General features: G+C 33.4%; 4 protein-coding genes across 5 annotated transcripts; 1 reads left to right on the forward strand and 3 right to left on the reverse strand.

Moving 5' to 3' along the window:
* Nucleotides 1–203: 203 nt before the first annotated feature.
* LOC123210821 (acyl-protein thioesterase 2-like) lies at nt 204–5482 on the reverse strand. Of its 2 annotated transcripts, none has more exons than XM_044629308.1 (9): nt 5007–5244; nt 4614–4725; nt 3406–3442; nt 3210–3279; nt 2969–3073; nt 1284–1434; nt 856–938; nt 658–751; nt 204–571 (listed from the first exon to the last, which is right to left on the reverse strand). In XM_044629308.1, the coding sequence occupies exons 1-9, from the start codon at nt 5035–5037 to the stop codon at nt 484–486; spliced, it is 771 nt and encodes a 256-aa protein (XP_044485243.1). In that variant the 5' UTR covers nt 5038–5244; the 3' UTR covers nt 204–483. The 2 variants fall into 2 exon arrangements, 1 of the variants encoding a protein (XP_044485243.1); XR_006501294.1 differs by having other exon boundaries at nt 839–938; nt 5007–5482.
* Nucleotides 5483–8890: 3408 nt separating this feature from the next.
* Nucleotides 8891–12602, reverse strand: LOC123209975 (cytochrome c oxidase subunit 5b-1, mitochondrial-like). Its single transcript, XM_044628089.1, has 6 exons — nt 12300–12602; nt 11735–11817; nt 11296–11346; nt 10104–10170; nt 9877–9956; nt 8891–9217 (listed from the first exon to the last, which is right to left on the reverse strand). The coding sequence occupies exons 1-6, from the start codon at nt 12460–12462 to the stop codon at nt 9155–9157; spliced, it is 507 nt and encodes a 168-aa protein (XP_044484024.1). The 5' UTR covers nt 12463–12602; the 3' UTR covers nt 8891–9154.
* A 1226-nt stretch (nt 12603–13828) lies between these two features.
* On the forward strand, nt 13829–17591 carry LOC123211189 (cytochrome c1-2, heme protein, mitochondrial-like). The gene is made up of 9 exons (XM_044629744.1): nt 13829–13954; nt 14046–14078; nt 14170–14231; nt 15064–15284; nt 15607–15886; nt 15964–16035; nt 16602–16718; nt 16809–16874; nt 17286–17591. Exons 1-9 carry the CDS (start codon nt 13951–13953, stop codon nt 17400–17402), a joined length of 972 nt encoding a protein of 323 aa, XP_044485679.1. The 5' UTR covers nt 13829–13950; the 3' UTR covers nt 17403–17591.
* Nucleotides 17592–18166: 575 nt separating this feature from the next.
* Nucleotides 18167–21298, reverse strand: LOC123211188. Its single transcript, XM_044629743.1, has 3 exons — nt 21163–21298; nt 18948–19460; nt 18167–18844 (listed from the first exon to the last, which is right to left on the reverse strand). Exons 1-3 carry the CDS (start codon nt 21233–21235, stop codon nt 18309–18311), a joined length of 1122 nt encoding a protein of 373 aa, XP_044485678.1. The 5' UTR covers nt 21236–21298; the 3' UTR covers nt 18167–18308.
* Between the last annotated feature and the right edge of the window lie 1199 nt (nt 21299–22497).

A 22497-nucleotide genomic window follows, 5' to 3' on the forward strand; every position in this document is an offset into this window, starting at 1 on the left:
TTAAATCAGTTTTTGTATAACAAAATATAAGTTTTATCTTTCAATAAGAAAATAAAAAATTCGGTCTTACGATCAAAAAACAAAAACAAAGTTATATCATTTTATTAGAAAAAAAAATGATAGTTAAACATAAGAATTACATTTTTTAAAATCCGTAAAGAATTGCAAATGCATAATGAAAAGGAAAACCAAAGAACAGAAGATAATAGCCAAGTTCACTAGATTTATCATTGCATTAGTGAATGCACAAAAATGCTTCAAAAGTAGAACTGACAAGGATTCATTATCATCAACAGTCTACAAGTGAAATATAAGAAAAATGCATACAAAATTTTTATTGTTAGGACAGACAAGAAAATGGGAAAATTAACAAGCTTAATCTAGCTATACCATTTCTATTTACTATCTACTTGTTTATCATTTTTCTCCCATGTTATTGTTTCCTTGTGTCACATTTAACAAGAAACTGATGCTGTGCTAAAACTATGCACCAGAGCCCTCCAGTCCCAATCTTGCAGTAAGCCAATGGCAGACCTCATCCATCTCTTTAGGAACTGTGTAATGGCCAAGCCTGCACAATAAAAACCCAACTATTCAGTGAGTTCTTTTCTGTTTCTGAAATTTAACATGAGTTTATTCTGGCATACAAAGCATTACCCTTCAAAGGATTTGAATGTAAGGTGTTGAAATCCGGCTGTACTGAGGGAGTGGGCTGATTTCTCTCCATATGCAAAGGGGACTACATCATCAGCTGCAACAAAATGAACTTGTCTTAATGCACCATTAAAATTAAAAAAAGGAATGTTAAAGATGTTAAAGTTGTGGTTTTTGCCAGTACAAGATAGATATGCATACAAGTTCCATGACCGAGCATAACAGGCATGCATGCGGCTCGTCTTGCAGCCTCAAGCGATCCTTCTATTTTGTTCCTTAAGATTCTGTGTCATTATAAAGTTTAGCTAACAATTATTATAAAATTTTCTAAACGTGTTAAGATTTAAGAGATATAGATATTATTTTTTAATCTGCTGTAGTTCGATGGATTCTCGTGTAACGCAATAATGTTATCTACCACATGATGATTAGACCAATTCCAAGTGAAGAATCATATCAAATTCTGCTCTGAAAATTAAATCAGGTGCCTCATAATCATTATAGCATGTTTATATCTAAATTTGACAGAGGTAATCTATGAACAGTTATTATATGTTTTGCCAGTAGCTTTCATCTTATACAGAATGTTGATTTGAGAAGAATATATCTGAATGCTGTCATAGTCATACCTTGAACCTGGAAGCCAGCCACTGAGTCCCACAACTGCCCTTAAATTGACATTGTATGGAATTCCATTTCCAAACCTTCCTAGAGCACAACAAGTTGCAGAGTAAAGGGCCATTGCAGCACCCATACTGAAGCCTCCAATGCCAACTTTAACTGTAAAAAAGAAAGCAAAAGTATAAAATGATCTGACATCAGTTTGTGTTAGGAACCCAAATCTTTTCAACCAAAACACAAAATTAAAACACAAAAAACATAATAAATTAAACTATTTCATTAACCAAAACATTACAATTATAAACCGAACAATTCGAAGAGTTCGGAGTCTCCCATTTTTCTGCCGTTCGAGGCGCCGGAGACCTCCCTAAATCAATCAAAGATGGCTGCCTCAAACCAAACCCTAATACATTTTCTTCTCTCCTTCTTTTAAAACTCAAAACATATATTTATTATAGAAATAGACCGTTGGATTAAGGACAAATGTTTCAATTTTAACATTTCCCTCTCCTTCAAAACACAAGATGGATATTTATATAATGATTTTTTTAAAATCTTTTTTGATATTTTTTTTTTTGTTTTTTTAAATTTAGTATTATTATTATTATTTTCTCCTTACCCTCTCTCTCTCCTGTTGCTTCTTCATCCTTTTTTTTCTTTCCAACGCCCAGATCTTCTCTTTTTCTCTTCCCAAGAAGCCTACCTATTGCCTTCCCTTCTATTTTCCCAACCACAGCTCTTCTCATTTTCCCAACAAGCCAACCGCCACTGCCCTCCAACCCTTTTTTTTTTTTCTCTCTCTCTCTTCTTTCTCTTTCTTCTCCTTGTCTTTTTCTTTTCTTCTTTCTTCTCCTTCATCCTTCTTTCTTCTTCCTTCTGCTTTCTCTGCGTTTTCTCCTTTCTGCCTATGTTTTTTTTTTTTCAGACTCTTGCCGACATTCCATTTTCATCCTCCTTCCTCTGTTTTCGTTTTCTTCTTCTTCTCTCTTTTTTTTTTTTTGACACTTTTCCAGCATGTAGCCACCGACTCATTTCTCTCATTCTTTTTCAAGTCAACCTCCTCCGTAAACATTTTCCAGTGACTCTTTCCTTTTCCGACCATCATCTATCTTCTCCGCTTGATCGAATGCTCTGATACCATTTGTTAGGAATCCAAATATTTTCAACCAAAACACAAAATTAAAGCACAAAAAACATAATAAACTAAACTATTTCATTAACCAAAACATTATAATGATAAACCGAACAATTCGAGGAGTTCGGAGCCTCCCATTTTTCGGTCGTTCGAGGCACCGGAGACCTTCCTAAATATTGCCCTCAAACCAAACCCTAATGCATTTTCTTCTCTTCCTCTTTTAAAACTCAAAACATATATTTATAATAGAAATTGACTATTGGATTAAGGACAAATGTCTCAATCCTAACAGTTTGTAATTTAAATAAATATGGATATTACTTAAAATAGTTCACTGGATATAAAGAAGTTAAACAGGAAACTAATATTGGCACATAATGTTTAGAAATTTTGGTTCAGGTCACACAGTAGTAAAGCTCATCTTTGATATGATATTTTGTTGCTTTAGTTAAAAAAACACATAGGAATTTACATAAGCTTATAATCAACCAGTCATTAAGAGAAATGAAAGTAATCATGTAAGGAAGTTAATTTGAAAAACTCAGCCATGTAAAGTACCATCAGCTGGCTCTGTTGACAACAGGTTTGCAATATGCGCTGCCGAAGCATCTAACCCCTCCCAATCATCTGGACTGTTTTCTGAAAGCTCTCCAACATCAAACCCTGACATAAATCAACCAAGCAATTTACATAATTCAATCAATATCAAAGCATGGATATTCTAAGATACTTAAGGATGTATAACACATATTTCTTATTTAATTAACAAGAGAGAGTCCAGAAAGCCAATCATTATTACATGCAGTGCAAGCAAATCCCCCAAGTACAGCCACAGGACGAGTAGGAGCAGTTGGGCAAATCCATTTAATCTGGCATCATCGGCAAATTATTAAATCCATGAACCTTAACCATTACAGGATAAAAGTAGTAAGATACAACACACATAACTGAGAAAATACAAGTATATGAACAACAAAAGTTATATACATTCTTACATTTGGCAGAGGAAGGCCTTCCAACAGCTGGGACCAGCTGCAACCAAGTGGAACACTGAATGAGAAACCTATCTTAAACTTTGTAATTCTTACATTATCATCAACAAAAAAAAATTATCAACTTCCCCACCTCCATAGGAATAGAGAAAAATAGATAAAAAGCAGGAAAAAATTATTTTAACATGCTAAAGCATGATAATCCAATTGTGGATGGAGCTTCTGTGACACCCTTTACAAGTTGACAATCACAACTGCAAAGTCTAGGAGACGGTAAACATGTATATTCATCTAGAGTATAGGGACCGCAATAATTGGCTAAAGTAACTACTCTAGGAAAAAAATGAGAAATATGTAAACATGACCATCTGCTCACTGCTTACCAATGAAAAATATAAACCCATTATTGAAGAATTTGAGTTCACCATGGCACAGTTTCCAGTTTACAGAAAATTTCAGAAAAAAACATGTATTTTAAGTGTAATAGTATGAATATCTCTTGTTAAAAGGTCATGAATGGCTGCTCATTTGGCAGAAGAACAAAGAGAAATTGTGGTCCCCCATTCATGAATACGCATACGCACTTTCTCTATTTATGGCTTCTTGAGCTAAGCTTGGCATCAATCTGAACAAGAAAATGGAAGGAAGAATAATGGAATCTATATCATTTCGCGGCGCTGCTGCTGTCTCCTATCAAACTTATTCGAATTGAGAAAAGAATGAAAAGAATCTCAACAAAGAAAAACTGTAACATCATATGGGCCTTCGATTTGGAACTTGCCAAGATGCTCACTTTATCAGACTGCCTTTCTTTTACTTCTTTTTGGAACCAAAAAGTCAAGCCTTAAAATATAGGTTTTGGATGCTAATACGGAAGTAACAACAAAGTAAGCATCAAATATAGACAATAAAGGTCATGAGTCTGCTTCCAGCCTAATCACAATATGAACAAATGAAGCACCCAGAAACAGTGACCACTGGCTTAATTGCTCTATACACATTTAAGCAACACTGTGAACAACTGGGTGTAAATCTACCCAGATACAAAGTTCCTCCTTATACATGTAAAAGAACAGAAATTCAGATTTGAACAGAAAGAGTTCCTACACCTAAATAAGATTTTAAATGCTAAATCACAACAATCAGCGAATGATGAAATTACAACATTGTTGAAATAGGAATGCAACAATTTGAAAATATGAAGACAATACCTGCAACCATTATCCCCAAGGCCATGTAACCAAACTATAGTAGCCTGGTGTTTCCCTTTGGGCCTCACCACATAAGTCCTTCCAAACTCAAATGTCCTTGCAGCTCTACTACCTAAAATTTGCAGCAACAAACCACTTCTTAGAGACAATTTAAATACAAAGAATAGAACACAACAATCACCTTTGAAAAAAGTGCACTCATCTAGCACACAAAAGAAAGTAAGAAACCCCAATAACTAAGCCGTGAAATTCAGAAGAAAATATTGGAAACAATTAATAGATCACACAAAATAAAATCAGTTCTTCCAACTATTAGCAATCCACACTCCATGCAAGCTATGCATGAAATAAATAAATAGAAATTATTGTTTGGAAGAAAGAGAAGAAACAAACCAGAACTCATAGTATGATGTGAATAGCTCATATTCTGTCCTTGGGAAAAAGTGGGAAAAGAGGGAGCAAAGGCGAAGAGTAAGAAGAGAGTAGAAATGTAATGGGGATGATTAAAGAAGGATCAAGAGAAGGGTCTTTTATAGTGAAAAAAATGGAATAAAAGAGATGAATATGCATGAGTAGGCAAGAGTGATAGAGTGTACACCAGCTAGCTACACAATGTGCAAAAAACCACCTAGAAAATCAAAATTGGTGAAAGGGCATCCTTGAAAAGTAAGAGGCTAAAAGACAATGGCAAAAAGCAAGATATCTTTTTATTAGCAGAGAATCAAAGCAGAGTAGCAGAGGCATGCAGAGCACATTCATCCATATCTTAATTGTAACTAACAGAGAATCTATGCTTGTGCACAACAAAGAACAACGATAAGAATATTACTGAAAACAAGAATAACCAAAATCGGTGAAAGAAAAATATCTTTCTTTCAGTAATTTGTTTATGAATTTTTCATCATTGATTGACACCCATTAACATAAAGTTATCAACTTTCAAGTATCTAATTTGTCTTTTTGACAAACTTAAAACTTGTTTTAATGAAAATTAATCATCAAATTCAACTCTCAGAGAATAACCAGCTGGGGTTTTGGGTATAAAAGTGTTTAGGGTTTTGTATGTTTACACAAATGTAACTACTGTTAAATTAGAATCTAAAATAGTATAAGGTAATTCAAGACTCCAAATAGTTGATAGTTATTACTGATTCGAGAACACAAACAATGAACTATAATAAGAATAATCAAAATTTTAATATGATATGTACTAATTGTTATATATATTTAAAGTCTTAATGATCATATGATTATGAATTTTAATCAGAAAATAAACTTACATATTAATTCAATGTGATGTAGTTGTCCCACCAGTTGAAGATTTTCTGAGAATACCAACTTTTCCCTCACTTTTCATCCTCTTTCTTGCTTGCTATTATATAATTTCTCAACTTGCTCAATCTCAACTCCCACCTACAAAACTTTTCTCCTTTGCGCTCGTGTTGAGGGAAACCATATAAGCACATAATAATTCCAAAATCTACTTATTTTGAAATAATTCTTATATAATCAAGAGTAAAATTTCATAAAATATCTCATTTAATAAAACAAATTGCATTACTCTTATTGGTCCAAAAATAATGTAGTATATACTCCTAGTTTAAATTGTCACAATTTTGATTCTTTTGAATCATAAGCAAAGTGCTAAATTTTATTTCCCCCGTTGTCAAAAATCTTCAACTTTATTCATGCCCAGTTGCAGAAACCAGATTGAAGTTGAAGTTTCATAATGAGATGTACAATAATTAATGTACTACAAATTAGTCACTATAGTTGTAGTCCAATGTGCAGTGAAAAGTGGAAGTGAGCATAAATCCCTTTGCTGCAACAAGAAAAATTTAGAAATGCAGACCCACCAGTCAGTGGCATTCACTTAGTCATAGGTCAATGGTTGTGAAACTGTTAGTCCATCATTTATGCACCACTACACCTGGGTCACCTATAAAATGCAGCTTTAAAGACTTAATGCTTCTGCCTTCTCTGTCTTAAAAAATTCTCTCTACGATGCTTTCACATCCATATACAGTTGTATCCAACCCAATATCTCATAACATAATTTAATTCTTCTTATGAATAACAATTATATCATCCAAATTAGATATTAATATATCATTTTATTTGAAGCCATTAATATTTTTATTATAATTATCTTATCTGGTCAATGGAAATAATACCTGCATTATATGTATATTATTTAAGTTGATGATTGAAAACAAATAGAGAGGATAATAATCTGTTCTGTACATTTATCAGGTTGACCATGGATTTTTTTTTTTGCTGAAATGGCAGATAAAGATTCGTAACAGCAGTAAATGGAGGCATCAGATTTCGTTTCTTGGTCAAAATTTAGGCCATTATCTTTGTTTCCCTCGTCTGTGGAGGGTTTTAATTAAACGATGCCTTTCTGATTGTCAATTCCACTCATCATCCTGCCCAAGAATCAATCTTAAATTAACTAACAAATGGGTTTCTGAGCTCAATAACGTGAGACAATAATATGCTGACTTGCACTAATCTTGTATTTCAGATTATAAAAATTTCCTTAACATTTATAAACCAAAGTGAATTTCGATTTTTTTTTTTTTTTTGTAGAATTTCTAATGCAAACAAGTTGTAATTTTTAAGATTATTAAAATAGTAGAAATTCAAGTAGTGCTACTCAGCCATGCATGCATATTTGCAAAGCTGGCTCCCGCAATTGTTAAAAATATATATATTTATATCTAAACTGAAGTCTATGAAATTAGGGTTAAGGGACATCAAGAACAATAGCTTATATAGAAACATTGTGAATAAAGTGTAGGCATAATATATTTGCCTAGCCGGAAAAGATGGATTGTGCTCTTGGGTTGAGAAGACATTTGTGAACCATATTAATGCAGCTTCAATAAGATCAAAATAGCTAGGGTTCCCCATATCTTACTTGCATCTTCTAATTTATCTAGTCGATAAAATGTTGATTAGACAAGTACATAGTTTGACAGTTGAACAAGGAATTAGCTAGGTTTGTGGAAATTGTGGGATATGGTAGATTGGATAGAATATATTGATATCAGAATTCATATTTTGATGATATGACATTATATAATACAATCAGATTTGCTCCATATAATAAATTTTAATTAAGATACTAATAATATTGTATATGATTGATTGATTTTTGAATTAACGATAAAATAATATTCATGATGACACATCATTATTGGTATTTATTATAAATGTATTTAGTATTTAGCGATTGAGTAATACTATGTATATCTATTTTAAATACACAAATAGGTATATATTTAGATATCATCATGTGATTAGTTGTTATGTTATACTTAATTTAAAATCACTCAACCGTATGAAACACATACAAATATATGTCTATTTATATATTCAAAATGAGTACGCATAGTTTTATCGTTAGCAATTATTATTGTAAATATCATTTAAGAATATATATAGTAATATTTGATAATATTACACCCATTTGGAAGGAAAAAGTGAAATCTCCACCAAGAGGGGAAGAAAATTAAGGCAAATTTTGGACCATTGAAAGTTTTCTTTTCCTTATGGTTTTATAATGATTATAGCCAATTCTACCAGTGATAAATGTGACAAAGTAAAAGGTTGGATTCTGTTCAAGTGAAAGGAAGAAAAGAGAGTTCCTATCATTTCATGCAATCTATCTTATTCCATAACTATTAATCCCAGTGGAATCACAATCAATTTTATTCTTCTTTTCTTTTCTTGGCACCCATCATCACTGTATATATTATTACATTGAATCCTTTAATAATCTCAATTTTGTTCCCAAAATACACATTTAAACAGTGAAAATTGATAGATTTGTTTGAGGTGTTTGGTTTATAATGTTCTTGGAAGAAAAGGATTAGATAATTTTCTCTTAATGAAGAATTCTCAATTTCTGATTTCCCAAACGGTGAACATATGATTTTCAAAACGTCAAGAATTATTAGTTGGAATGTAAATGTGGTTTTGAGAAAGATGTCCATGTCCCCTGGGAAAAGTACAACAGCCTTTCTAGTGCTTCTCCGAATATTCTCAAGGCTAATAAAGCTCTTGAGAAATTCTCATTACAAATGTGCCAACATTTGGCAACATAAAACATGATGGACTTTGTTAGCCAGCAATTCATATTCTTGACATCTTTGAGCTGAATCAAAAGAAAAAGCTTGAAGCAACGCAGGGGGTTAGAACACAGTAATCCAAGATGATAAACACAATAAAGAGATTTTTTAAAACTAGCATCAAGGTGTCTCAGAAAAGAATTGAAATGTAGCCATCATTATTTGGCAATGCATTAAAGGAAAACCTAATAAGATCCATAGTTCCAACAGACAACTGACCTGTGTCTAACAAACCACAAAAATTATACCATCCCGATCTTTGGGAAAGTAACAGCCATAAGAATTAGGGACCAATCCAAAACAAACAATACAAAAGCTTTTCAACTTTTGAAGCTCCAGCCTATATTGGAAATTGCCTCATCGCCCCCTGAATTTTTATTCCAATACGAAAATCAACAGATGCAATCAGTGATGGTGATCATCATCTCCATGCCCATCTGGTGGCCCTCCGGGGCCTACCACTTCCAGCTGTCAATCAAAAATAAATTAGTAGGCAAATATAAGGGATCATGCGAAAAAACGGATGGTTTAAGGAAGACAAAAAGTTATGAAAGCCTCTTAAATTCATTTATGCTATTCCATTTTAGCAAAACCAATGAAAGGTTGATTTCTTTCCATGACATCACAACTCATAGAAATCAAAGACCTAACTCAGTCCCATCTAGGCCCAACAAATGAAATCTTAACCATCAAAAAAATCTCAATTGAGTATTATACAGTATATTTAAATGAATTCTCATGTCTTGATTCTTGTCTTCAAAATTTAATTTGCTAAGACATCTACCAATGACTTAAGATGCCATATTTGTTGCCTAGTTTCAGCCTAGCCCAATTCAATAAACCCAAAGAATTCTCTTTGATTTTTGGGATCAGAGGTGTATTTCATCCCAGGAAACCTGAGTAATACAAGCAAACTCAAAATTTTTGATTATACCAATTTGGGATGAGCACAAAGAATATAAAAGTATGATGCATGCAGAGTTGTGGGTCAATCACATAAATTTTGGCCCATGGCTTGGCAGGGAACATAGTCCACCACAGGACTTCAATTCCTACAAAAGATATAGTTTGACAGACAGGCCTTTCTAGTTTAACAGTCTGCAACTAAAGTTTGATCCTTCGCTTACCACAAAGTACTGTGTGCAGACTGGGCATTCATGTGGCTTGCCTTTCTCCAGCCAAAACCAGACAACATCATGCTCATCTTCTGCAAAAAAGAAAGAAAAAAAGGCAAATCATTATAAATGAACATTATTAAATAACTCCCTTTTTGTAATTCTTTGCCCAAATCAATAAACGGCATCCATTCAAAGTCGTGAGAAAAGGAAACATTTTGTATATTTAAAAAACCTACCGCCTTCACCTCCAGGGCAGCCGACTATTCTCTTGTCATAGTATGATTTGACAACAGCAGGTGCTTCCTACAAGCAAGTCAAATGAGACAAGTATACATATGTCAGACTTTTGACATCTAAGTGTAAACCAAAGTCAACCACTTTGCATCAATTTACAAATGAAAATATACCACAACTGGCTTAGCATGGATATATTTAAAACTTTCCCAAAGAAATAAACTGGTTCAGACTTCTTAATTGTATTAAACTGTAAAGGTTAGTTAGGTCATCCATTCAATTCAAAAGAAATTGCATGTAAGTTTCTCTCATCCAAATTTAAGTTCCTGATGACAGAATTTATCACCACCCTGTAGGCCAGTTCCACTGTCTAACCAAGACCTATCAACAAGCATTCTTTCAAAAGAAAACGAATAGAAGGCCCATCACCATCCAGATTTAGCTCACTTGCATGAATTATATTTTAATTTTGTCCATTGTTCAAAAAAAAGATAAAACACTAGAAACCATTATTTATATCAGACTGCTCAAGTTTCTATCTCAAACTTACAGATTTCAACAACAACCAATACAGTGTATATCTAACTCAATGATTTTTCAAACCATTCAAAGGGAAATGGGTAGTGGAATCTAGTTTCTCCTCTTATAAAAGAGAGAGAGAGTCGATTGAAAGTACAGAGACTACACCAAAAGTAAGTAAAAAACAAAAATAATAGAACCAAACCCCTCCACAAAGAATATATATATATTTAATTTCATTCAAAAGGGTCTTCTTATAGATGTGGAAAACATACAGCATCCGATAGATTTTCTCTTTTAGAGAAACATACTAATCATTTTGGTGCAATGGAACTGCAGCTCTTAAATATTAATGAGTTAACATAAAAAGTTGCATTTTAGACATCTTTTATCCTCATCCCCAAACAAATTACCAAAAAAACATAAATGCTGAGGCAACACAAGGAACAAATCTGGCACTGAACGAACACTAGAAAATTAAACAAGCAATTCAACAATATCTCAACATTTCCAAGAAAAACATCCTCATTTTGAGTTAATATAAAACATTAACAGATATTTTGATTGAGAATCTTCCATAAGAAATCTGAATGACCGCATCAGTTGGTCACTACAGGTGAAACTATTTTGCAATACATCTATGAACAATGTAATAAAACATCAAAGGACATTTACCTTCGTGCCAAACGGTCCAACAGGGTGGTTTATCTCAAGAACATCCCTTCCCTGCAGAAAATAGAACCCAAAATCAGATTATCAATCAACTGCCAAAATGCATCTAAGACAGAAACCAAAATGCTTATAAGATATGAGAAGGAAAAAAAGAGGACCGTTATAAGAAATTAAAACTGACAGACAAATTCATTTTAAAATTCTTTTCATCAGAAAAGTGCATTATAACATATGCAGAACAACTGTTTCATTAGATTGAACCACAAAACAGAAGCCTCAACTTGAATAGGCATATCAACCCCAATCAGCTACACATATGTAACATTTCCATTGCAGTAAACCAAAAGGGAAAAAACAATTAATATATAACATCTTCCACTAAACCAAACAGCATTCAAAAGAAAATCTTTTGACCCAAAACAAAATTTTAAACAAAAATTACCTCAAGTTCAGCCTCGAGTTCCTCCCGCTCATGTCCGGTAGCAATAGGCATAACATCCTCAACCTTCTTCTTCACAGACGTCTCTGTTACAAACCAAACAACGGCATCACATATTGATCTTTTTTTTTTTTCCCGACATATAAAACACGCACATAGCCACTCATTAAACATCATTCAGACAAACAAAAGCCTAGATCAACATTTCAACATTTTTCTTCTCCAATCAACAGACCACGGTATTCCCAGACACACACTCTCTTTCATTCACTTAATCATATTCGTACTCATTAACAGAAAACCATACGCAAATAAGCCATCCACTTGAAATCTACATCAATTTCGTAGAAACAAAATTTACATATATAAATAAATCCACAGATTTACTCAATGCCAATTTCACACAACATTATCCACCACATAACCATAGAACTCCAAACCAATCTCGAAGACACGAAGAGATAAAACTTAAACACAATACACGCATGTTTAAATACATATCCCCATAAATGCAGAAATAAATACAGAAATGAATACATAAAAGTAAAGATCTTTGGGTTTCGACTACCTGGTTGGGAGGAGAGGAGGCGAACGGCGAAGAGTGGGGGAGAAACGAGGGATCGATTAGCGGAGAGAGCGATTGAAGGAGCAACAGAGGCAGATCGACAGAAAGATTGAGCATGAGCAAGTGCTAGGGTTTTGAGGTGTGAAGAGCAGATTCTTCTCCACATCGTCGCCGTTTGAAGTTTTTGTTGGTATTGATCTCAGGTCGCCTCTGCGTTATAGATAGATGAAAACGACACCGTTACTCTCTCTAGACTTTCTTTTTAAATTCCCAGGTAGGACTTGGAAACTAAATGTGAAATAAATGGAGAAAATTTTAGGGGTGGCTGCGGAAGATGCCTCTCAATAACTGTGATGTGAGTGGGGATTGACTTAGCACGTGCGACTGACCGTCTGTGGTTTTCACTTTGTACGCTCAAGTTTGTTTCTTTGAGCGGATCATGAAATGACAATTTACCACATAAGCAAAAAGTACTTGGGCTGGCTAACAGACCACATTCAATAATTTGTCAAAAATAAGAAATCACTACAAATATAAATTATTTAAAATATTTTAAGAATAAATTATTATTATTATTATTATATTTAATTATAAAATTATATATACAAATAATAAAAAAGCCTTTATTGGAGAGAGAGCTTTGGTCACTGGAAAGAGAAAGAGAGGTATTATTTTTTATCGTCAGAGATAAAGAAAAAATATAACTTAATTAGAGCTAGAGAATGAAAAGAAGATTTTGAAACCCTAAAAAAAAATAACTTTTCAAAATTTAATTTATAAAAAAATTATTGATTTTTTAAATCAAAAAAAAATATATAAATTTTTATATTTTTTAATATTACTAATTAAATGACTTTTTTACTCTTAATTCTCACAAAAATTTTAATAAACGTTGGATGATGAATAAGTGTTTTGGTTTTTAAAATTTTACAAATGAGAGTTTGGAAACGCACTTAACCTTAGGTGGGAATAAGTCTTTTAGTCCATTACTTCTTAACCCCACGGAGGAGGTTCCCATAAAATCCCGATATTCTCTTTAACATACATTTCATTATAATTTTTATATTCATATATTCTATCAACATATTTTTTCAAAGCTACGTAACAGTGAATGTAAATTTTTGAATAACAAATCAAACTATATAAAAAAATCATTTTATATTTAATTTATCTTTTATATCTATTTTGTATCACTGTAAAAATATTAATGTCTATTATTAAATTCTCGACATACCTATCATAACTTATTTTATACAAGATTTTAAATTGCGCAAATAAGTTAAAGAGAAGAAATCTCATCTACAGTGGTAAAAAAATAAACGATCGAAATAAAAAAAACATAGAATGAGAACAAGATTTATTCAAGTAGGAAATATATGATTCCCCTAAACTTTGGGTTAAAGATAATAACTTCAAAATTCCCAACGGCCCAACAAACTCGTCGATTCCGAGAAAATGAAAATACGGGCCCACTACGTGACCCTACCAATTCTGAGCCAACCCACTTTGAACGGTGATGCACCCATGCACGTGTCGCCGCCACTTGTCTTTCTCCCCTCCATCTTAGTTTCCCCCGGGTTCCTCAGTTTACTCTTCAATTTTCGTTACACGCCTGCATTGCCGTTTCATCTCACCGCCAGTTCTTCACGAAACCATGAGTACTCTGACTTCCTCTCCTTATAACACATTATTATTTATTCATTCATTTATTTTGTCGAATTTTAACCTCAAACTTCATTCTAATCACAGGTATAGCTAGGAAGATAAAGATGGGAACCGAAGGTCAGTTGATCTTTTTTTTTTTTTTAATTATATTTTATTAGCTAATCAAGTTTCCTTTCATAAATTGAATGATATTTATAATGATCACTAGGATATGGAAGGTTCAGTCGGTTCATTTCGAATCTCTCTCGTCAGAATGGTGACGATGTTAAGGTACTGATTTTTATTACTTTATTTTTATTTTCATCTTTTAGAATTTTACTGTTTGTTTTTGCAGTGTTCTAGTTATTGTTGCTGTCTAATAAAATTACGCAGGTTTGTGCTTTTAAGTAATGATTAAAGGAAACTATTGAGAGGAGTTAAGAAATTGAAATTTTTCGAGTAATATAATATTTTCAAAGTTTTTTGCTGACCGATTTACATTTATGTTGATGTGGACGATGTGCTAACTTACATGACAGGCACACATCAGTTTTTCCAAAATCAGCTTATTCTGAGAATAGTGTTGCTTAAAATTTTTAACCAAATTTTGGAAACATGAGATTTGAATATGCATTGTGCAGTAGAAGCAAATGCGAAATCAAATAATTTTGTTGTGAAAATTTTATATGTATTGCAATTTAGAAGAGCTTTTGTTGCTTTCTTGTTTTTTGATCAGAAAGGTAACTAGAACTTGAAGAACTCTTTTTTTGTTTATGCTATCAATGCTAATCAGATGTGTCAAATGCTAAGTGAAATTACAAACTGATTTTTTATTTGCACTTTTGTATTATTTGTTTGTGTTACTAAGGATATCCCTTGGTTCATGCAAACTCATTATATTATTGGAAAACTTGACACCTCAATGATTTGAGATAGTTCCACTGTATTATCTTTTTCTTTTTCAAAGGCAAATTTTGACTTCAATATTTTTTTTTTAAATTTTGTAACTCAGTTTGTGTTATTGATTCATATCATATTGCATTATGGTTCTGTGTCTTTTTTTAATCTGGTAAAAAAAAAATCAATTTTTGTTTCAAATAATCTTTCTATAATTCAATCGCAGATCCTTCCAGCACTGTCCAACATGTTTGCAAAGCAGGATCAAGACAGATTTGGATCTGGTGGGATGAATTCTTTAAGGATGCTTGCACTCCTTGGAGCTAGTGTTTCGGGACTTTTGAGCTGTGCAACTGTAGCATATTCTGACGAGGCTGAACATGGCTTGGCATGCCCTAACTATCCATGGCCTCACAACGGCATCCTCAGTTCATATGACCATGCTTCGTAAGTTGATCATTTTGTTTCTGCCAATCTGTTGGGACTGATAAAACTGATATAAATTCAGAGGCCTCTCCAACTCTATTGACCTGTCAAAACTTCAAAGGAATGCTCTATGCTTCTGCCAGCTTTCAGAAGAAGGAAAATTTATTATAGTTTCTAGCCTTGTGTAGATGTTCGTTGAATTTCGGTTTTCTTGTTGCTTCGTTAGCACATTTATGTGATTGTTGTTTTGTGAATTCTGATGTTCTGATGAAGTAGCATAATAAACTTTTTATTTTACAATGCAAATTTTACTTGATAAGTAATGTCAACCATATATGGGCAGGATCCGTAGGGGTCACCAAGTCTACCAGCAAGTTTGTGCATCTTGCCACTCTATGTCGTTGGTATCATTTCGTGATCTTGTGGGTGTGGCGTACACTGAAGAAGAGACAAAGGCCATGGCAGCTGAAATTGAAGTGGTAGATGGGCCTAATGATGAAGGTGAGATGTTTACAAGACCTGGCAAGCTAAGTGATCGTTTTCCTCAACCATATGCAAATGAACAAGCAGCCAGGTTTGCTAATGGAGGAGCATATCCTCCTGATTTAAGTCTCATCACAAAGGTATTTACAGTTCACTGCATTTATGACTGGAAATGAGGCTATCATTTGTCCCTGTATCTAACACCATGTCTTTTCAGGCCCGTCATAATGGCCAGAACTATGTGTTTGCACTTTTAACTGGATATTGTGATCCTCCAGCTGGTGTCACGGTATTTTCTGCTTCCCAGCTTGCAAACAATTTGTCAACAAATAGAAACTATAACATTTTATCATAGTTACAGTTAGTAAGAAGATTCACTGGCTAATGAAAATCCTGATCTTTCAGTTTTAGTCCTTTGTTTATTTTTAAAGTGATGATTATGTTTAGATTTTCAAATGATTATCTTGCTAACACTAAATTTGTTGAATTTTTTGGCCTCTGGAAATTCCTTGAGGAAGTAAAAAATGTTATGTCATGCTGAAAATGTATTGAAAATTTGGAATCTTGGCTTCTACAATTAGGAGAATCAAAGGAGAAGAAAATTTTCCTTGTAAACTCTGAATTAAAAGAAAAAAGTTCAGAACTTGAATGCTGAGAAAACTGATAAAACAATTCTGTTTGCTAACCATTTGTAAAACATTTTTATTTAAGTTTTTCAATATGAAAAATTGTCTACTGAATTTTCAAACTTTAAGTGATAGTTCATTCTGAGATACACTCATTATTTAAGCATTTACTTTGGTTTTAAAGGTATAAATGTGTATCTCTTGTTCTGTTTTCAAATTGTGGTTGTAGATTCGAGAAGGGCTGCACTATAATCCTTACTTTCCTGGTGGGGCAATAGCAATGCCCAAGATGCTTAATGACGGTGCTGTTGAATATGAAGATGGTACCCCAGCAACAGAGTCACAGGTAATCACCTAAGTCTTTCCATTGTATCTTGCAGATCTCTAGAAACTAGAAAGTGTAAATCATCGTGTTCCTTTCACAATGTTGGCACAGATGGGGAAAGATGTTGTGACATTTTTGACATGGGCTGCTGAGCCGGAAATGGAAGAGAGAAAACTGGTAATTTTTTACCCTATGCACTTAATTATCTTAGAATGAAAGAGAAAGCCTTAAAAGATGTCTGTGAAACAACGCGGCCATTTCAAATATCAATTAGAGACGTTTTACAAAATGTTTGAGGTGCTTGCTAGTGTTTTATCTATAAGATGCTTCGGCGTATATGGTCGTGATGATTTTTAGTGTAATTGCTCCAAGATATGTGCTAATAACCTATATTTTGGCTCTAACCTTTGAATGTGAGATATCCTCAATGAAAATAGTGATTCATCTTGAGTGGTGTTGCATATCTTTTGATTTGATAATATTGTAACTACAATACTATTTCAGTTGGGAGTTGAGATGAGGAGTCTATGATTGTATTTTAAAGACCTCTATGTAACTCTAATTTCATGTGGCTTTAAAAACTTGCAGATGGGATTTAAATGGATATTTGTGCTGTCACTCGCCCTTCTTCAAGCAGGTTACTACCGGCGCTTGAAATGGTCAGTTCTGAAGTCACGAAAGCTGGTCCTTGATGTAGTTAATTAATCTCTTTGCTATTTCTTTAGTTTAGGACATTGGTTGGCAATAATGCTACATTATTATATGGGATGTAGGAAGAAACCCATTTCAATCTTGATTCTTTAAGAAAGGATACTAAATAAGCTGCTCTTAGACAAGATACTTTACACCTTATTTGTTTTCTAAAAAGGAATGAAATTGCTATTATTATTTTCATTATCACCGATGTTTTTTATTTTTAGGAGAGAAAATAGACAGAAATTTGTCGACATAGTTTTGCAAAAAGGAATCCAACCAATTCACAAACAGAGTGAAACTCTCCAGAAAGGTAATATTTTAAGCTAATCTGAATCATGCAATGCAAGGACAGAGTCAAGAATACAAAAACATATATAAAATTTGTAAAACTAAAGTGCAAATTTTACACATTCAATTTCTTTTTCAGACTCTCAACATAGATCTTGATGCCTGTTAAATTTACACCTTGTGATTGAAAACAAGTTAGACTGGTTTACCGAAAATTGTAATCTCAAATGCAAACCTTGAAACCTTTGATATACAGACCATCTCATATAGGTTGAAATTTGAAATTGAAACATCTAGTTTGATACCTTCTAACTAATTACATGCACAAGTGAAAAATTACTGCCGTTAAACTTTCATTCTATATTATTTGATTTAATTGACTTTTGTTGTTTCATTATTGTATTGAATTACTGATCCTTCAAACATTACTTAACTATTCAATATGAAAGATTTTCCCATTAGAATCCTTCATAATTCCGAAAACATTACTTTAAAAAGGATAGGCACATTATATAAAAACATTGTAAACTCATCAACTCTCATGTTTCTGTTACATTACAAAGTAAAAACATCGCATGACAATCTCTAAGTGCCAAGCAAGTAGCCTTTTACTTTCAACTCATCAAATCACACACGTCTTCTACTGCGAACACCCAGCAATTTAACATTATCAATCACCGGCCCACACAATGATCCTGAATTGTCACTCTGCATGTTGTAATATGTACTCAAGAACATAATTCTTGTTCTTGTTGAAACAGCCTTAAATTTGAACTCAGCTTTCTTCCACCCTCCTTTGCCCCTAGATTCATAAGGGACCTTAATGTTATCCAACCCTGCATACGCCTCAACTCCCATCGACCCGGCACATGAATTGCCGGCATCGCCTAGGGAAAATGACAGGCTGTAGTTCTTGCCTACGGTGGTTCTGACAACTTGTGCAATAGCACTCTCTTTTCCGGCCACGAGCTCAATGGCTCGTTTGCTTTCAGGAACTGAGAAATGATCTGAATCTATGTATTTCACTGCTTTCAGAGACTCAATTATCCATCCTGGAAGAGGGCCGTGATCGTCTTCAATGTTAGGTGGAATTAGAACTCCCCAAGATGTCTTGGGGATTACATATGGACCCTCTTCGAAATCTCCATTCTTCAACATGTTTTCTGCGTATAACAAACAATAAATCATCAGACTATTTCATTATCAAAAATTTTGTTTATTAAAAGATATTCTAATTTAGCTGAAATTCTATTGTAACTTGTTTACCTCTAGTACGCTTGGGAGTATTTAAAACCTTCAAAGCAACTGAATCAATTAGTGGGCCGCAAGCGGGGTCCTCTTCAACACCAGGGTTATGAATAGAAATCTCAATTTCGGAGGCTTCGGCCAAGAAACCCCATGAATAAGAATCCCAGCCATTGCTGCTATACATAGTTTGCATCGGCAGAATACCCCAGTCGTTGGGTTCGGAAGTTGGGGAAACGGAGATGTTGAGTTTCTCTTCCTGTGCACAAGTGCGAGCTGCACTGAAAGTTATGGAGTAAAACTTGTCCTTGGTGACCTTGACCTTCTGTTTGATTGAAGCCTCATTGCCGAGCCTAACGGCGAAGTCCCCTTCAGGGACAACCAGCAACATGTCGCCTTGTTTTTGGCCTGATTTTATGTACTCAACAAACCCAGAAATCTTCCAGTTGGGAATGGCATTTGGGTCCTTCACGACCGTGCCTTTCATTTGTGATGGCTTTGGTCCATACTCGAAGTTGCCATTTGGCAGTAAACCTGACATCCAGAAAATCCGTTTAATAATTAGCGATAAATAAAAAGTTATTCTCTAATAATTTATTGATGCGAGAAATATTGGCATGTGCTTGGTGGATTAATACGAAACAAAATAAGAAAGAAAATCTAATCTGTCATTGCCACGGTGCCATCACATGTTTTTGTTATATGATTCTGACAGGCAAACAGGGCTTCGCATGTTACGTTTACTTTCTATTTTAGGCATTTCTTCTGGGTAATTTTTAATGACCTCTTGGGGTATCGTAGTCATTGCACTTCGTGAATGCCCCACCATGTAGGGCTGAGATCTGTTTAAGTTTGTATGTGAATTATATTAAGGCCAAAAGGCCAGCTCATCCAAAAGCATAATGAGATTTCAAAATTTTATATTATAATATTTAAAAATCTAAACACCCACCCATAAATAAATTTTTATTAAAGAATTTAGTTAAAATAAAAAATAAAATCATTATTTAATAAAAAATTTAAAAAAACTAATTTTTTATCACATTCTCTCCCCCAATTTGAAAACTCACAATTCTCTCCCGTCCCAAATTTTTCTTTAAAATTTAAAAAATAATAATTTTTTTTCCTAGGACTTTCTCTCCTTCTCTCCAACGATTAATTTTTTTCCAACCATCGGCTAATCTTCCCTTCTTCTTCTCTATTGGTCGATCGCCTTCTTCTTCCATCTTTCATCAAAAACAAAGATTATCATCTCTATTTCAGACGAAAAAGAATTGTTTTCATCTCAGACGAGACGAAGACTCTTCATCTTTGTCTTCATCTATGTCTGAGACGGAGATGAGGATCTTCATCTCCAATGAAGGCAAAATCAGCCAATGGTAAGAAATAGTGAGTTGTCGAAAGAGAAAAAACTTATGGGAAAATAACCATTTTTCAAATTTTGAAAAAATTTAGGGAGGAAATTATAGGATTTTCAAATTGAAAGAGGAAAATGTAATAAAAGTTTAGATTTTTTAATTTTTTATTAAATAACAGTTTTATATTTAATGTTAAGTGAAATTTTTAACAAAAATTTATTTATGGATGAATATTTAAATTTTTTAAAGTGAAAAAATAAGACTTTAAGATTTTAAAATATCCTGGGGGTGGGAATAAATCTTTCCGCCTTATATTAATTGCCATCCAACAACCCAGCACATGAGTCAATTGACATTTACTGCAGAATTTTGGTAGATATGAGCAGCTGCTACTAGACAAACGGAATGAGGGTGAGAAGGATCACATATTTAAATATTTAAAAATATATTACGTGCAGTTAATTCATCAAAATTTCGAGAAGGTGATTTATCCAGCTAAAATTCGATCTCTGCAAATTCATCTGCTTTCACGTGGCTAAAATATTCTACTCTCAATCTCTTAAGCTATTGTTATTTTTAATTTTCTTCATTATTTTAGAAAATTTTTTTTGAGGTCTTAAAAGGAGAAGTGAATTTATTGTTCTGCCGAGACCTCAACATCCAGAGACCTCCAGAAGACAAAACTTTTAACAAAGAACACCATATATTTCTACATGGATATATATATACAACTGCACTGGCATTAACTACTTAAAAATAAAAAAATTTTGAAAATCAAAAGAAAGAATCCATTATTTGACTATCAATGTTGCAGTTTATACGGAAACAGTAAAGCCACGAAAGTAATAACAAGGACCAAATAATGCAGAATAACATACCGTCGGTGGTGCCTGACAAGACAACGTGAAACGTGGCAGGAAGAAGTAGTAGCAGGACGGTGATTTTGTACATTGTGGCTTCCGATATAGAAGAAGAAAGAAAGAAGAGGAGGGAGATGGAATATGTGAGTGAGTGAGTGTGGAAATAACAGGAGGTGAGCTACAGCTTTTATGTGTTCTAGTAAATAAAAAGCCACTGGTTTTTAGGAAAACTACATGAATGCCACTGGAACTATGTAGGCTCAGTTTCTTATGCGGAACTTTATAATTAGAAAAATATTTCAAAATTTAATCCCAACTCCAAAAACCATGTTCAAGCCGAATAAATCTAACACAAAACATCTTAATTCTAGTTATGTTCTTTCACATAAATAAGTTAAAAAAAATTAATTTATGAGTAATTTCAATTAAGAAGTCATCATTTTATCGTTTCTATGAGGAAATTATGTTATAATTAGAACATAAAACATGTATTTATTTCAAAAAATTAATAGTGAATCATAATTAATTGTGGTTGTATTATTGAGTGATTAGTAGCATGATTAGAAGGAGGAATATTTTGGGCAGATTAAATTAAGTTTTAGAAGGAAACGTAAATTGCATATTATGGACTGAGAATTGGAAGGAATTATTAATCATGAGATTGGGTGTTTTCTGGTGAAGGTTGAAGACAATCCATTGAAACCCACATGGTTGCATGGGCGGCAGTCTGTTCATGCAGTTGTCTGCTGGTGTTTAAGCCTGTTTTTGTCATTAACATTAATTAAAATGAAACCCTTGATTTTATTAGAAGCTGGCAGGAATCAACAGAAAAAGAGATAATTCAGATTCTGTCCAAAGCAAGCCATGTGCCAATTAGGGTTTTGCAAATAAATTTATAAATTTCTTTCATTTTGGGTCGGCAATAATATTTTAAGATAATGTTTGTATCATGTGCAGCAACTGACAGGAAGCAGCATACCAAACCAACACTAATATATTCGGCATATTACAAAGTTTTCATATATATAATGATGTCATAAAATTTATAAAAGAAAAAAGGTATAACCAAAAACCCTACTTAAATTTGATAGAAGGAAAATAAAATTCCATATTAAACCTATATTTGTATTGTTATTTACGGATATTAAAATAGGGTTGGAATTTGGAAGAAAACATTTTAAAATATAAAATCATTTAACAAAAATAGGGATAAATAATCAATTTATTCAAAGCGCTCCAAGTCCAACGGTTAAAATTAAGCCCAACATAAACCCAAGACAAGACATTACAAGTAGCCCTGACAATTGGGTAGCCTAACCGGATTGCTGGCCCAAAAAATTGGGTCTGATTTGT

The sequence above is a fragment of the Mangifera indica genome, chromosome 3 (assembly GCF_011075055.1).
Source record: "Mangifera indica cultivar Alphonso chromosome 3, CATAS_Mindica_2.1, whole genome shotgun sequence".
In the NCBI taxonomy this organism is placed as follows: Eukaryota; Viridiplantae; Streptophyta; class Magnoliopsida; order Sapindales; family Anacardiaceae; genus Mangifera; species Mangifera indica.